At 34.0% G+C, this 16053-nt stretch overlaps 1 protein-coding gene across 2 annotated transcripts in view; it reads left to right on the top strand.

Moving 5' to 3' along the window:
• Positions 1-16053, top strand: part of UBR1 (ubiquitin protein ligase E3 component n-recognin 1) — a 159800-nt gene that overhangs the window by 105448 nt on the left and 38299 nt on the right. For both annotated transcript variants that reach the window (XM_079127740.1, XM_079127741.1), the window contains exons 28-32: positions 1710-1796; positions 3175-3356; positions 8474-8679; positions 10109-10202; positions 11084-11233. In XM_079127740.1, coding sequence (XP_078983866.1) covers positions 1710-1796; positions 3175-3356; positions 8474-8679; positions 10109-10202; positions 11084-11233 — 719 coding nt within the window. The remainder of the gene's footprint in view (positions 1-1709; positions 1797-3174; positions 3357-8473; positions 8680-10108; positions 10203-11083; positions 11234-16053) is intronic.

Raw genomic sequence — 16053 nt, 5'->3', positions numbered from 1 at the left:
AAAATATGTGTAGGTATGTGCCACTTAACATTTCAGTCAACAAGAGATTACCTAAGGATGGTAATCCCATAAAATTTTTTAAACATATTTTTTTAGTTGTAGATGAACACAATACCTTTATTTATTTATTTACTTTTATGGGTGCTGAGGATCAAACCCAGTGCCTTATATATGCTAGGCAAGCACTCTACCACTGAGCCACCACCTAAGGCCTCCCCCCCTATAAAATTGTATTGCCTAGTTATGTCATGGCTCTCAGTTTGTATAAGTGTACCCTCTGATATTCACATAATGATGAATCACTCAACATATTTCTCAGAACATCCCTACAAAGTGATATGTGACTGTGTATACAGTTGTCTCTTAGTAACCCCTTCATCTCCATTCTGCCCAATCTCTGGCTACCTAAGTGCTGAAGTCTCTAGTATAAAATGCATAACTATGGGTCTGGGGTTGTAGCTCAGTGGTAGAGTACTTGCCTAGCACATGTGAGGCACTGAGTTTGATCCTCCGCACCACATAAAAATAAATAAAGTAATAAAAGTATTGTGTCCATCTACCACTAAAAATATTTTTTAAAATGCATAAGTTTTAGCATGTAACCTATACACTCCTTCCTTATACTTTAAATTATCTTTAGATTACTTATAACTCCTAATGCAATGTAACTATGTAAATGGTTATATTGTTTAGGGAATAAGAACAAGAAGAAAAATCTCTATGAGTTCTGTACAGATGCAATTTTTTTTTTCCAAAAATTTTTGATCCATGATTGGTTGAATCCATGGATATGGGACCAATAGGTATGAAGGACCTATTCAGTTACTTTTGTTATTGCTGCTGCTGCTGGGGATTAAACCCAGGGCCTTGTGCCTGTTAAGCATACAGATCTATCACTGAGGTATACTCCATTCACAGACCTTCTGTATTCTAATAATATTTTCCTAGAAAGAAATATTGATTATTTTAGTAATTGCTTTTTGACACAGATATTATGATCAAAGATGGGTATTTGACTTTTCATTTTATATTTTTGTCTTTGTTTATCTTTGCATTAAAAATGTTATTTTAGTGAGGCATGGTGTGGCACACATCTGGACTCTCAGCTACTTGGGAGGCTGAATCAGAATTGGAATTTCAAGGCCAACCTGGACAACATAGTGAGATCCTGTCTTAAAAAAAAAAAAAAAAATAGCTGGGAATACATATACTTCAGTGGTAAAGCATTTATTTGTGAGCATGCACCAAATCCTGAGTTTAATCCCCAATATGACCAAAAAGAAAAAAAAGAGTAAAAATGTTATTTTAAGCCTGGTATTGTGATTTGTACTGTTTGTGGCCATAGTTACTCCTGAGGCTGAGGCAAGCTGATCACTTGAGCATATAAATTTGGGACCAGTCTGGGCAACACAGGCCGTATTTTTAAAAAAGTTATTTTAAATTAAAAATTTTTTTTCCTGGTGAATCTTACTAGAGCAAATAGAAGCCTGGTCACAGCTACAGACTGAACCAGCTAGTTTGCTGTAAGTGACTTAACTCAGCTGATTGCTCATTGACCAAGTTTTTTGGGGGGTTACTCCCCCCCATAAATCTAAATAGTTTAAATTGAAGGCATTTGGAGACATGATAACCAAATCAGATTAGTAATTTTTTTATCCTTCCTGGTCAGTTTAACCAAATCTTGTAATATTTCCTTTGTTTTTTTATAGATGTTTGACACAGTGAAGCGATTAAGAGAAAAATCTTGTTTAATTATAGCGACTACTTCAGGATTGGAATCTATTAAGAATGATGAGGTAAAAACACTTTGACAATAGTGACATTCTTCTGTCTTTGAACAAGATATATTTCGTTTTGTCAGGAGGAACCTGTTTATTGTGAAGTATGTGAGATCTGTCCATCTTTCATTCATTATGCTTCTGTAGTTGACAGATTTTTATTCAGTATAATTTATTTTACAAAAGCAGAGAAACTTGATGTACAGTGGAATTCTACAAGAAATGCCATATTTTATTAATTTGAAAAATATTTTAAGCAGGCACAGTGATACATACCTGAGCAATACATACACGTAATTCTAGTGATTTGGGAGGCTGAGGTAGAGAATTGCAAGTTAGCTTCAGTAACTGAGCAAGACCCTGTCTCAAATTAAAAACAAAAAGCATGGGGAAGTAGCTCAGTTGTTCAATCCCCAATTCTCCCCCCCCAAAAAAAATTTTTTTTAATGTTTAAAAGTAATATATACATCACAGTCTGTGGCATCTCATGATTTAATCACCAATATTTTTTTATTGGAAGACCATAAGGTAATGGTACATCTTCTCAATGAAATGCAGTAATGTTTAGGTCATTAATTTTTATTATGTGGTGAATCAGGTTTTAATAATTCCATTCTCTAAATTATTAGAATATCTTTACTTGTGATTATTAACTGTCCTTCCTAAGAGAAAAGCACATTGGACTTAAGTTAAAATAGAAAAACAAAAGGCACCAAATACATCTCAGTAATATTGTTAAAATTCTCAGTCATAGCAGTACGTTTAGAAATGTTAAACATTAATTAAGTTGATTTAAATTGTTTAAATATCAGTGATTGATTGACAAATGACTTTCGTTCCTTTTTTTTTTTTTTTTTTTTGCGGTGCTGGGGATAGAACCCAGGGCCTTGTGCATGCAAGGCAAGCACTCTACCGACTGAGCTACCTCCCCAGCCCTGTCCATTTAATCTTATTTCTTAATATGCCTGCACTGAACATCAAAGGCAGGTCATTGAATAATTAAGGTACTTGGTATTTTACATTAAATTATTGAATAATAATAATTGAATAAGTGAAGTAATAACAAAAGAAAAGTTGAAGTAATAATGTTAATTTTGAAACATTATATTGAATCTAGGCCTTAAATTTTTTCAGACTCTTACTCTAAGAAATTTTGCCACTGAACAGTGTACAGGTTGAGCATTTCTAATTCAAAACTCTAAATCCAAAACTTTGGAACACTTCAGAATTCAGATTAGGAATGCTTAATTGATGAAGTCTTTGCAATATTCCAAAATCCAAACTATCTTAAATCTGAAACACTTCTAGTCCCAACCATTTTATATAAGGGATACTCAGCCTGTATGTAAATTTTTAATAGTAATCTTAACTAATGTTGTGGTTTCTTAATATTCAGATTACTCATGATAAAGAGAAAGCAGAACGAAAAAGAAAAGCTGAAGCTGCTAGACTACATCGACAGAAGATCATGGCTCAGATGTCTGCCTTACAGAAAAACTTCATTGAAACTCACAAACTTATGTATGATAATACATCAGAAATGCCTGGAAAAGAAGACTCCATTATGGAAGAAGAAAGGTAAAACAAGGCAAAGTAAAAATTAACTCAACTTTTAGAGAAAAAAATTAAATATTCACTTTAAATCATGTTTTCCCAAAACATATTTTATAATAATGGAAAAGACAAAAGTGGGAACAGCAGAAATAAAAATCAACCCCTGTTACTGTATGTGCATGGGCATTTTTAGATACACATTTACATTTTGATTCCATATTGAGGGAAATTAGATAACCTTTTGATCCATGCCTTGTGAGATGTTGCATAATATATAGTATATATATTATATACACTGTTATTATATAGTATATAATAAATAGCCATAATGAATAGTGGCTATTTTGAAGTTAAAAAATAAAAGGGGGCTGGTGACATAGAGGTCAGAGGTAGAGCACTTGCCTAGCATGTATGAAGCCCCAAGTTCAATACCTAGTACCTTAACAAAATTAAATTAAATAAGTAAAAATGAGATATGAAGGTAAGCTTTCCTTGGCAAACTAGTGTAGTATAATCAGAAGTAACCAAAAACCAAACAAACCAAATCCTGAACTTTCTAAATGTTATGTATCAACAGCATACTCTTTAGAAGAAGTGAGAAGTAAGCAAAGTTATTCTCAGAGTTGGTGGTGTTAATGCTTTTATTATTCATTTTTATTGCCTGCTTAATTGAATATGTAATTTATTAGTGTTTTCTCATGGAAAATAATTCAAATGATGGATTAAATTCCCTCAGACTATCCTGTATAACCCTGATCTTTGTCCACAGACAAAAATGGTTATAAGTAACGTCTTCCTAATGCATTTATAAATATTTACATAAATAATGGATTGTTGGAGGGAGTAATCCTCACCTATACCTTCTTTTGGATAGTAGATTAGAACATGATGAGAGATTTTGTGCTAGGTGATTAATATCTCTGCATAATCAGTACTTACCCTGATTTCTCCTGTTTGAGTATTCCTAGGAAAAAAAAAATGAATGAATGAGAGTCATCTTTTGTGTTTTTAGTGGTTTCTTATTTCTTTCTTTTTTTTCTTTTTTGCCTTTTTTAGTGATTTGTTTTTATTTTACCATACATTTTATTCTACAGTTTGCTTTCTCAGTATCTTATAAATCTTTTCACATTAGTATATATAGATCTATAGTGTGAATTCTATAGCATTCTTTATGATTGCTGCACAGTCTGCCGTGACACAGATGTATAACACTTTATCAGATATTAGACCTTTAGTTGCTTCCCTTTTCCCTCATTATAATTGGTCAGAATTTTTTTTATATGTGTCTCCTTTGTATTTGTGCAAGTAATTCTCAATGGTAGAATTCAAAAAGGAAAATATCTGGGTCAAAGTTTTAATAGATATGACCACATTCCCTTCAAACTGGATCTAACCAGTTTCTACTTCCAACAGTGTATGAGCATGCCTGTTTACTTCATTCTTACTAATACTTAAGATTATTAGTACTTGAAAATATCTGATATTATCAAAATTTAAATTTATGGGCTAGGAATGTAGCTCAAATTATATTATCATGTGCAAGGCTCTGGTTTTGATCTCCAGCAGTACCAAAAAAAAGAAGGAAAAAAAAGAAAAAAAAAATCGTGACTAAATTTTTCTTGATACTAATATTAGGTTGAGCTTCTCATATGATTGTTCACCTTTTATGTTTTATCTTCTACAAATTGCCTATTGTTAAACTTTGAATTCTTTGCTCTTGTCTTTGTGATTTTTAGTTCTTTTTTTTTAAATTTTTTCTTTAAATATTTTTTTATTTTAGTTATAGATGAATATAATACCTTTATTTTATTTAATTTTTTCAATGTGGTACTGAGAATGGAACCCAGGGCCTCACACATGCTAGGCAAGCACTTTACCACTGAGCCACAACCACAGCCCATGATTTATAGAAGTTCTTTAAACTATATTTCCCATATTTTGTCCCTATTTCTTTAATATTAATTATGAAATTTAGCCATGAAGAAGTTTTCAGTCTTCATGAAGACAGATTTATTGATCTTTTAGAGCTTTAGCTTTTTGTATCTGAAGTCTTTTCCTATCCCAAATCACAGCTTTAATTACATAGTTGCATTAATACATTTTCCTTTTCAAAATGTTAGAGAAAAAGCTGAAGTTCCATTTGGGTACTAGCTCAAATCCTGGATCCCTTTCTGCTCTTCCTCAAAGATTGGTTTTAAGTTTTATATATTTTTGTCAGAATTTTTACTGTTGTTATATATAAATATGTATAACCATAGAAATTATATATTGTCATTCAGTGTTTTGTTTTAGTTGCATAAATGATATGTGCATATCTTGCAATATCCAATTTTCACTCCATGGTTTTGAAAATATGTATGTGTTCTTATACACAAAATGAGCTCACTTTTTCTCAGTCATGGCATTTGGGCAACCATTTTTTTTTCATGTAGGACTATTCCACAGATTACAGAATACTTAGCATACCATGCCTACTAGTCCTATGACAACCAAAAAGCAAATCTTATCTATATATTACTGAAATCTTCCTAGAAGCTGAGTAATATTATGTATCATGTAAGCTCATTTAAGTTGGTGAACATTTATTTCTAGTTTAGTAAATGATACACTATATTTCAGGGAACTTCTTGCACAGATAATATTGCAGTATAGTTCAGAACATGGCCTCTGAGGTTAAATACTGGCCCTACTACTTACTAGTGATGAATTACAGGGTCTGTCTCTTAACTGTCTCTAGGCCTCAGTTTTTTCCTCTGAAAAATGAAGGTACCTACCTCATAGAATTGTTGTAAGGATTGAGTAAACATAATTAAAGTATTTGGAACAGTGCCTAGTTTCATAATCAGCACATTATAAATATTACTCTTATTTATATATGATTATTGCACCCATCAACAGATCCTAAGATTTGCTAGCCCATTAAGAGTAAATCCTAGTCAAGCGAGGTGGCGTACGCCTATAATCTCAGCAGCTTATGAGGCTGAGGTGGGAGGATCAAGAGTTTAAAGCCAGCCTCAGCAAAAGCAAGGTACTCAACAACTCACTGAGACCCTGTCTCTAAATAAAATACAAAATAGGGCTGGGGATGTGGCTTAGTGCTCGAGTGCCCCTGAGTTCAATCCCTGGTACCCAAAAAAGTGTAGATCCTAAGTATGGCTACATCATTAAGATATAAGTTTTTTAGTTTTAACGCCTACCAAAATAGAAATAGATACCTAAATGCCTAGTGAGAGGAAATAAAGAAACTGTTATGCCACAAATAGTATAAGAATACCATGTAGGTTGGGTGTGGTGGCACATGATGTAATCCCAGTGGCTCAGGAGGCTGAGGCAGGGGGATCTCGAGTTCAAAGCTAGCCTCAGCAAAAGCAAGGCACTAAACAATTCAGTGAGATCCTGTCTCTAAATAAAATACAAAATAGAGTTGGGGATGTGGCTCAGTGGCTGAATTCAATCCCTTGTACCCTTACGCCATGTACAAACAGAGAAAGCCCCTGAATTCAATCCCTTGTACCCACTCCCCCTTAAAAAAAATAGAAAGAATACCATGCAGCCATTTAAAAATGTTTCTGAAGAAATTTTAATCACATGAGAAAAATAACAGAAATTTTTGTAAAAGAAATAAGAAGGATATAAGTAAATATATATGTAATATAATCTTATTTATATCAAACATATTTTATAAATGTTTCTGAAAACTGACTTAAAGAAAATATACAGGGTTACCAGTAGTTATTGCTAGGTTGTAAGACTATGTAGGAAGATCCCTGCATCTTTTTCTTCTTTATTATAGAGCTTTTTATCTAGATTCTCCAAAATTTATAATTTATTTTACCAATAAGCTAGGTTATTGGTAAAATAAATTAAATATATATACCATTTCATGATCAGCCTCTTTTTTTTTATTTATTTATTTATTTATTTTTTATTGTAAACAAATGGGATACATGTTGTTTCTCTGTTTGTCCATGGCGTAAGGGCATACCATTTGTGTAATCATAAATTTACATAGGGTAATATTGTTTGATTCATTCTGTTATTTTTTTCCCTTCCCCCCACCCCTCCCACCCCTTTTTTCCCTCTATATAGTCTTTCCTTCCTCCATTCTTGCCCCCATCCCTAACCCTAACTCTAACCCTAACACTAACCCCTCCCACCCCCCATTATGTGTCATCATCCACTTATTAGCGATATCATTCGTTCTTTGGTTTTTTGAGATTGGCTTATCTCACTTAGCATGATATTCTCCAATTTCATCCATTTGCCTGCAAATGCCATAATTTTATCATTCCTTATGGCTGAGTAATATTCCATTGTATATATATATATACCACAGTTTCTTTATCCATTCATCAATTGAAGGGCATCTAGGTTGGTTCCATAGTCTGGTTATTGTGAATTGAGCCGCTATGAACATTGATGTGGCTGTATCTCTGTAGTGTGCTGATTTTAAGTCCTTTGGGTATAGGCCGAGGAGTGGGATAGCTGGGTCAAATGGTAGGTCCATTCCAAGTTTTCTAAGGAATCTCCACACTGCTTTCCAGAGTGGCTGCACTAATTTGCAGTCCCACCAGGAATGTATGAGTGTACCTTTTTCCCCACATCCTCTCCAACACCTATTGTTGCTTGTGTTCTTGATAATCGCCATTCTAATTGGGGTGAGATGGAATCTTAGGGTGGTTTTGATTTGTATTTCTCTTATTACTAGAAATGTTGAGCATTTTTCCATATGTTTGTTGATTGCTTGTAGATCTTCTGTGAAGTGTCTGTTCATTTCCTTAGCCCATTTATCGATTGGATTATTTGCATTCTTGGTGTAGAGTTTTTTGAGTTCTTTATAGATTCTGGAGATTAGTGCTCTATCTGAAGTATGATTGGCAAAGATATTCTCCCACTCTGTAGGCTCTCTCTTCGCATTGCATGATCAGCCTCTTTTACACTTAGCATCACAAACTATAATTTCTAGTAAGAAAATTAATTAATTATAGCCAGAAATATTAGTGGGGGAAGCTTTGAAGATTATATTGCTAAATACCATTTTTATTCTTAAAGTTTTTGCCTACATTTACTTAAAATCTACGAAAATATAAAGACAAGTGACCAAAACATATGTCTTCATTTCTGGTTGTTTCTTTTGGTAGCACCCCAGCAGTCAATGACTATTCTAGAATTGCTTTGGGTCCTAAACGGGGTCCAACTGTTACTGAAAAGGAGGTGCTGACATGCATCCTCTGCCAAGAAGAACAAGAGGTGAAAATAGAAAATAATGCCATGGTATTATCGGCCTGTGTCCAGAAATCTACTGCCTTAACCCAGCACAGGGGAAAACCCATAGAACTCCCAGGTGGTATGTATTGTTTAATAAATATCCTTTTGAGCATTTCTTTTCATATGTATGCAATTAGAAAAAGTACTCTTTGAATGAAGTTTCAGAGTGAGGTTGTATTTAGTTTTATTTGGTTACATCATGATTTACCCACATGTAAAATAGACCCTAGGTTTTTATATGCCATGTTGGCTCTTTTCCTTTATTTTTTTATTTTAATTTTTGTTAGCACTTGGCCACATTATTCATTCTATCTCTGGTTGTTATTTTGTTTTTTGGTTTGTTTTTTTTTTCTTGCTGAACCACTTAAAAATAGGTTGTAGGCATTATGACATGTCATCCCTAAGCTTTTCTGCATGTATTTTTTAGAACTAAAGACAGTCTATTATATATCTACTATACTATTATCATATTTAAGTGGGTTAATAATATTTCAAGAATATATCATCTAATAATAATTCAAGAATATATCATCTAATATAAAGTACACATTTCTTCAACTTTTCTCAATGTCTTAAGTAGGTGGATTTTTTTTCCCCACACAGGATCCAAACATGTTTCACATGTTACTTTGGTCAGGTTTCTTCCAGTCTATTTTAATGTAGAGTACTCTCTTGCCTTGTTTTATTTTGTTCACGCTAATTGAGGAATGTAGGCCAGTTGTCTTGTATAGTGTCTCAGATTGTTAATTTATCTGCTGTTACCTCATGATTTAATTCATGTTAAACATTTACTTGGTTAAAAATCATAATTATGTAATTACTCCATTTCTTATATTACATCAGGAGTTAGATGCTTTAAATACCCTTGAAATAATGATAAAAGCTAATATTAATTGAATATTTAATGTGTGCCAGGTTCTAATTAAATGCTTTATATGTATTTACTTAATCCTCACAACAACCCTGTGAGTTAGTTACCAGTATTGGCCCCATTTTGCAGGTGAGGGAACTGAGGCACAAGGAAGTTAAATAACTTGCCCAAAGTCATTAGTGATGTAGTGAAATGAGAATTTGATCAATCTCTCCATAGCCTGTGCTTTTTTTTTTCCTACTAGATTATAATGTCCCTCAATATCCCTTAAAATCATCATTCATTCAAATAATTCTTTAAAATTGCAAAGGAAAATTGTTCTTAAATCAGAATATCATTTCAATGACGAAGCTAATGCAGTGTAAACCTAATGTTCAAAATGAAAGATTAAATTGTTATTAATCCACACTGATTTTAGAATCATACCTATAGTCTTGCTTTACATTTACCTCTTTTTCTTATGCTTAATAATATATAGCCTCCTGTCATGATATTGTGATACTTAGATATTCCTAAGAAATGAAAGTTTGTAATTAGAATTTTAGACCTCTTGACCGCTCTTTCCCAACCCCCATTCCTTTGTTATAATCTTGGAAGAGATGCATTCATACCTCTAACTTTTGTCTTTCTAAACCAGAAACCCTGGACCCACTTTTCATGGATCCAGACTTGGCCTATGGAACTTATACAGGAAGCTGTGGCCATGTAATGCATGCAGTGTGCTGGCAGAAGTAAGTTGTTCCTCTGACATGTTCTTGAAAGAGACTAGGAACAGTGAAGTTCACAACAGGCCACAAAAAGGCATGTTTTCTCATGTCTTCTTTCCTTTCTTCTTATTGGAATAATTAAAATAGTTTTAATTACTAATTCTGCTTGCATGATACTAATTGTTCATAAGCCTTAGAAATTGTTGCATAAAGTTATCAAGTTTAAATTTTTAGGGACTAGGAAGCCCTGGGTTCAATGCCCAGCACTGCTTTAAAAAAAAAAAATTAAAGTGTTCCTTATTCCCTCGTGTTTGCTTTCCACAATCTAATCAATAGTCACATTGCTCATCAGTATTCACATAAAAGTAATGGTTATCTTCATTTTTAAAAAAATCTCAAAACACAGTGAAAGTTACCTTGAGACAGGACAAGACTTCTCATTTTAAATCAAGAAAAGATAAAAATTCAGAAATGCAGTTCCTGAGAAATCTTTTGCATAAGAATTTACCCACTTAGCATAGGATTAAAACATAAAATTTTACTATGATATTCCTCACTACTGTAGTTGGTCACTGAAAATTGAGGGAAGTAGTATCTCCACGTATGTCAACGTGCTATTGAAGTAGGAGACAAGTTATGATTCAATAAATTAATTTTATTATGAATTCATATATGTCATGATAAATTTTCCAATTTGTCCCCAAAAGGATGGGAAGCCTATTTCTTTCATAATTTAACATGTGTATTTTTGAACATAAGTTCTACACTTGATCTTAGCCAAAAGGCCGAGAATCAATGTATGTAAGTTGTAAGTTCTAAAGATGTTGACTGGGGCAAAATTTTTAGATCTTTTTACTTGGATTAAAGCAAGTTCTAAAAGTACCCATGTCTTTGGAATTTTGCAGGTATTTTGAAGCTGTACAGCTGAGCTCTCAGCAACGCATTCATGTTGACCTTTTTGACTTGGAGAGTGGAGAATATCTTTGCCCTCTTTGCAAATCTCTGTGCAATACTGTGATTCCCATTATTCCTTTACAACCTCAGAAAATAAACAGGTATATTTTATGTTATGTTTTGGTAAATTTTTTTCAAAAACTATCTTTTAATTTTTTAATTCGTGCCTGTTTTGTTAGATTATTAGTTTCTTTTTTTACTCATTAGAAAAATTAGTATTTTTTATTTCATAACTTAAATCATATTTTAAAATGAAATTAAAAGCCCAATTTTTGGTCTTTAAGAGAACTAGGATATTCATTTACTCAAATCAGTATGTTATACATATATCTTCCACCCAACATTACAGTAGAACCCTGATCTCTGCCTTAGCACTCACAGAAGGTGAAAAGATAAGAAAAAAATTCTTTACTTTCATTACTTGCTATTTGGACTTTTGTAGCTCTAAAGGTCTTAGTATTATTTTTTAGCTCTACTTTTTTTCCTGAAGGTTCAAATGCTATAGTTTTAGAGATCTGGAAGAAAAAAACTAATGATAACAATAAAAACAATGTATATATTTTGATAATGGGTGAACATTTGGAGCTTTAAAATTTTTGTATTCTGATAATCTGTAAATGGAATTTAACAACAAATGCATTCTTTTTTTAATGACAACTGGGTTTCTTAATTGTTTCTGCATTCTTACTTTTTTACTTAATAGTACTATTTATAATTGTTGAGTTTGTTTTTATTATTTATTTATTTTAATTAAAAATCATAAATTTACATAGGGCAATATTGTTTGATTCATTCTGTTATTTTTTTCCCTTCCCCCCCACCCCTCCCACCGCTCTTTTCCCTCTATACAGTCCTTCCTTCCTCCATTCTTACCACCCTCCTTACCTACCCTAAACCTAACCCTAACCCTAATGCTAACCCCTCCTCCCCCCCCTTATATGTCCTCATCCGCTTATCAGCGAGATCATTTGTCCTTTAGTTTTTTGAGATTGGCTTATCTCACTTAGCATGATATCCTCCAGTTTCATCCATTTGCCTGCAAATGCCATAATTTTATCATTCTTTATGGCTGAGTAATATTCCTTTGTATATATATGCCACAGTTTCTTTATCCATTCATTAACTGAAGGGCATCTAGGTTGTTTCCACAATCTGGCTATAGTGAATTGAGCAGCTATGAACATTGATGTGGCTGTATCTCTATAGTGTGCTGATTTTAAGTCCTTTGGGTATAGGCCAAGGAGTGGGATAGCTGGGTCAAATGGTGGTTCCATTCCAAGCTTTCTGAGGAATCTCCATACTGCTTTCCAGAGTGGCTGCACTAATTTGCAACCCCACCAGCAGTGTATGAGTGTACCTTTTCCCCACATCCTCGCCAACACCTATTGTTGCTTGTATTCTTGATAATCGCCATTTTAATTGAGGTGAGATGAAATCTTAGTGTAGTTTTCATTTACATTTCTCTTATTACTAGAGATGTTGAACATTTTTTCATATATCTGTTGATTGCTTGTACATCATCTTCTGTGAAGTGTCTGTTCATTTCCTTAGCCAATTTGTTGATTGGATTATTTGTATTCTTGGTGTAGAGTTTTTGAGTTCTTTATAGATTCTGGAAATTAGCGCTCTATCTGAAGTATGAGTGGCAAAGATATTCTCCCACTCTGTAGGCGAGTTTTTAAAAATTTCTTTAAAACTCAGTGGTTTTGAAATGATAAATCCAAGTTCTGCTAAAGTAAGTGGTTTTGTTGTTTTAAAAAATCATCTTTGGACTGGGGATGTAGCTCAGTGGTAGAGTGCTTTTCTCTTGAGAGCAGTGATGGAGGATGGGAGAGCAGTTACTGAGATCAGGGGTCTCTGATGCCCTCATGGCTGTGGCATGCCCGGTTCCTGGGAATGTTTCTGTTCAAGGGCACAGGATGCCTCGCTACTGCAGCAATGCCCTACATGAGGAAGCTCTGTGCAAGAGCCCTATCAGTTCTAACCTTGGTCTCAGGCACACAGCTCCTGGGAAAAAAAGAATTCTTATGCTAGACAATCACAATGTTTCACCAGCTCTACTTCTCCAGTTCCTGTATACCTTCTTGAGAGCTGCACATAGCTCCTAACATTGCACTTTACAACTATGGATAGCTACTGTGGAAAAGCTACATAGATGTCCTATTTTCTGTAACATTCCTGAATACAAAGAATAATGCTTGCATAGTCTTTCACCTGATAATGAGACATATATAAATAAAGATTGCTGGCATAATTCTTAAGACCTGCATCTCCATCAGAGAACGGGCTCCACCTGATCCCAGCTTAATCTTCAAGATCTGTGTCTGTGAATGTTTATTTTCCAATCCCCCTTCGCCCCTTACCAGACCCCAGAGTTTGCCTGCTGGTCGTAACACTTTTCCTAAATGTGAGGCCCTGGGTTTGCTCCCCAGTACTGCAAAACACCAGTCAACAACAAAACCACCTTTGACATGTTTCCATAGCAAAAGAGTTAAGAAGTGATATGTTTGGCAGGTGGAGTCAAGTAATAGTTGCACTGTATCTGCTATTCCATGTCTTTGGAAAACCTGGTTTACAAATTTTTGTCTTCAGTAATTTGGGACATAGAATGTCTTTGTATAGGAAGAAGTTTGCATCAGAAAAAAAACTATTTCATTTATTAAGTAATTAATGTATTCTAGGCACTCTTCCAAGTGCTTGCTACCTTATGTTGTTTAATTCTCACAGTAAGGTACTGAAAATAGGTACTGTTATTTCCATTTAAAGATATAAGGAATTAGAGACTATGAGTAGTTTTTACATCTCCCCAAGCTATCTAACTGTACACTTGAAAACAAAAATAAATCATAACAAAGTGATTTCCAACATATTATTAACCTGCACAGCCTTTAAAAAAAAATACACTATTGTTCCCTCTAATAAAGATTATTAGGCATGTAAATTATTCTCTAAAGGAAGACTCAGCAACTTTCCTTGATGTCTTTAAGAGTAGGATCCTTCAGGGCAGTCCTTTCGAAAGTCAGAAAAACTGATTCTTACAGCCGGATCTCTTAGAACCCTGGGACGCTTACTGTCAGTAATAATTTTGTTAACTGAGAATCTGACATGTATAATTGTACATAACATTTTTATTAGGCACTTGAACTTACCTGTATAGTTGCATCTATTTGCCTTTGTTTTTTAGAACATTAGTATGAGTATAGTAAAAGTCATAAAGTTAAAAGCATATAAGGAATTTTATCAAAAGTAGTTTGATAAAATTTTGTAATATAAATTTATCAAAAAAATCAAGCTAATATGCTAGGTTTTTTTGTTTCTTGTGGTATTGAGGATTGAATTTAGGGCCTCACACATGCTTTTTTTTTTTTTTGTACCAGGGATTGAACCCAGTGGCATTTAACACCTAAGCCACATTCCCAGCCCTTTTTATATTTTATTTTGAGATGGGGTTTCACTGAGATGCTGAGGTTGTAATCCTCCTGCTTCAGCCTCCTGAACTGCTAGATTACAGGCATGTGCCACCATGCCCAGCTCCTGAATTTTTGAATTAATTTATTGATTGGTACTGAGGTTTGAACCCAGGATCTTTCACATGCTACACAAGAGCCGTACCTCTGAGCTACTTCCCCAACTCTTTATTTTTATTTTAAGGGTATTGCTAAGCCGCCTAGCAGCCCTCAAACTTTTAATCCTCCTGCCTCAACCTCCTGAGTAGCTGGAATTACAGGCATACACCTCTGCACCCACCTAGGTTAGTCAAATTTATGCCCAGATTTTGGCACAGTTCATTATATATTTTAACTCCATTTGAGATTATCCTTTTAAAAATAAAAAAGATTGTCGTTTCAATAACAGATTCCTCTTTTGTAGTCTTTTTTAATAAAATGGTTTCTGGTTCCCGTGGTACTTAGCACACTGGATCATATTCCTATCTTTATGAAATTTATATTCTATAAAAGAAATGGTGGCAATAAACAAATATTAAAAGCCTAAATACTGAGAAATTTTATGAAAAAACTAACATAACAGGGTATAAAGAGCTAGAGTAAGGCTAGTTATAGAGTTGTTAGGGAGCTCATCTCTGAGATGGTAACAGTTCATCTGAATGAAGTTAGGGACAAGTAATGTTGTTCTCTGGAAGAAGAGAATTCTAAGCACAGGCAATATCAACAAAAGACCCAAGTTAGGAACATAGTTGGCATGTTCTGGCACAGCAGGAAGACAACATCTTGGAATGGACTAGCAAGGAGGAGCCAGGTTATAAAATTGTAAGCTCATAAGTGAGCTAAGACAGGAAGTCAGAATTTAAAATTCTTACTTACAATGGGAAAACACTGGGGCATTTTGAGCAGGGGAGTCATTATCTAGTGTATAGTTTTAGAAGCTCCTTTGGGCTGCTGCATGATGAATTCATACTTAAAAAAAAAAAAAAAAGGAATGGAAGCAGAAAGAACATTTAAAAGTCTATTGATTTCAGGTTAGGAACTGCTTAGAGTGGTCTAGGGTAATAAAGGTAGAAAAACATGATCAACTTCAGATATTTAGAAAGTAAAACCTGACTGGGTGCAGTGGCACATGGCTGTAATTCCAGTGACTCAAGAGACTTGACACAGGAGGATTGAGAATTCAAAGCCAGCCTCAGCAACTCAGTGAAACCCTATCACTAAATAAAATACAAAATAGGGCTTGATATGGCTCAGTGGTCAAGTGTCCCTGAGTTTAATACTGGTAACACCCCCCCCAAAAAAAAAAGAAATACGAGCTAATAGAGTAACACTATAAAATAATATTAGCTAATAGAGTGTGAGGGAATCAGAAAAGTTAATGACAACACCTATTTTTTTACTTGAGCAATTAGAATGGCATTTCCATTTATTGTCATTTCTTACTTTTAGGTATCAAGTGCATGGAGTGGTGTTTT

Source organism: Sciurus vulgaris (assembly GCF_902686455.1).
Source record: "Sciurus vulgaris genome assembly, chromosome: 2".
Lineage (NCBI taxonomy): Eukaryota > Metazoa > Chordata > Mammalia > Rodentia > Sciuridae > Sciurus > Sciurus vulgaris.
Note: the sequence above shows the minus strand (reverse complement) of the source record. Positions and strands in the feature narration are given on the sequence as shown.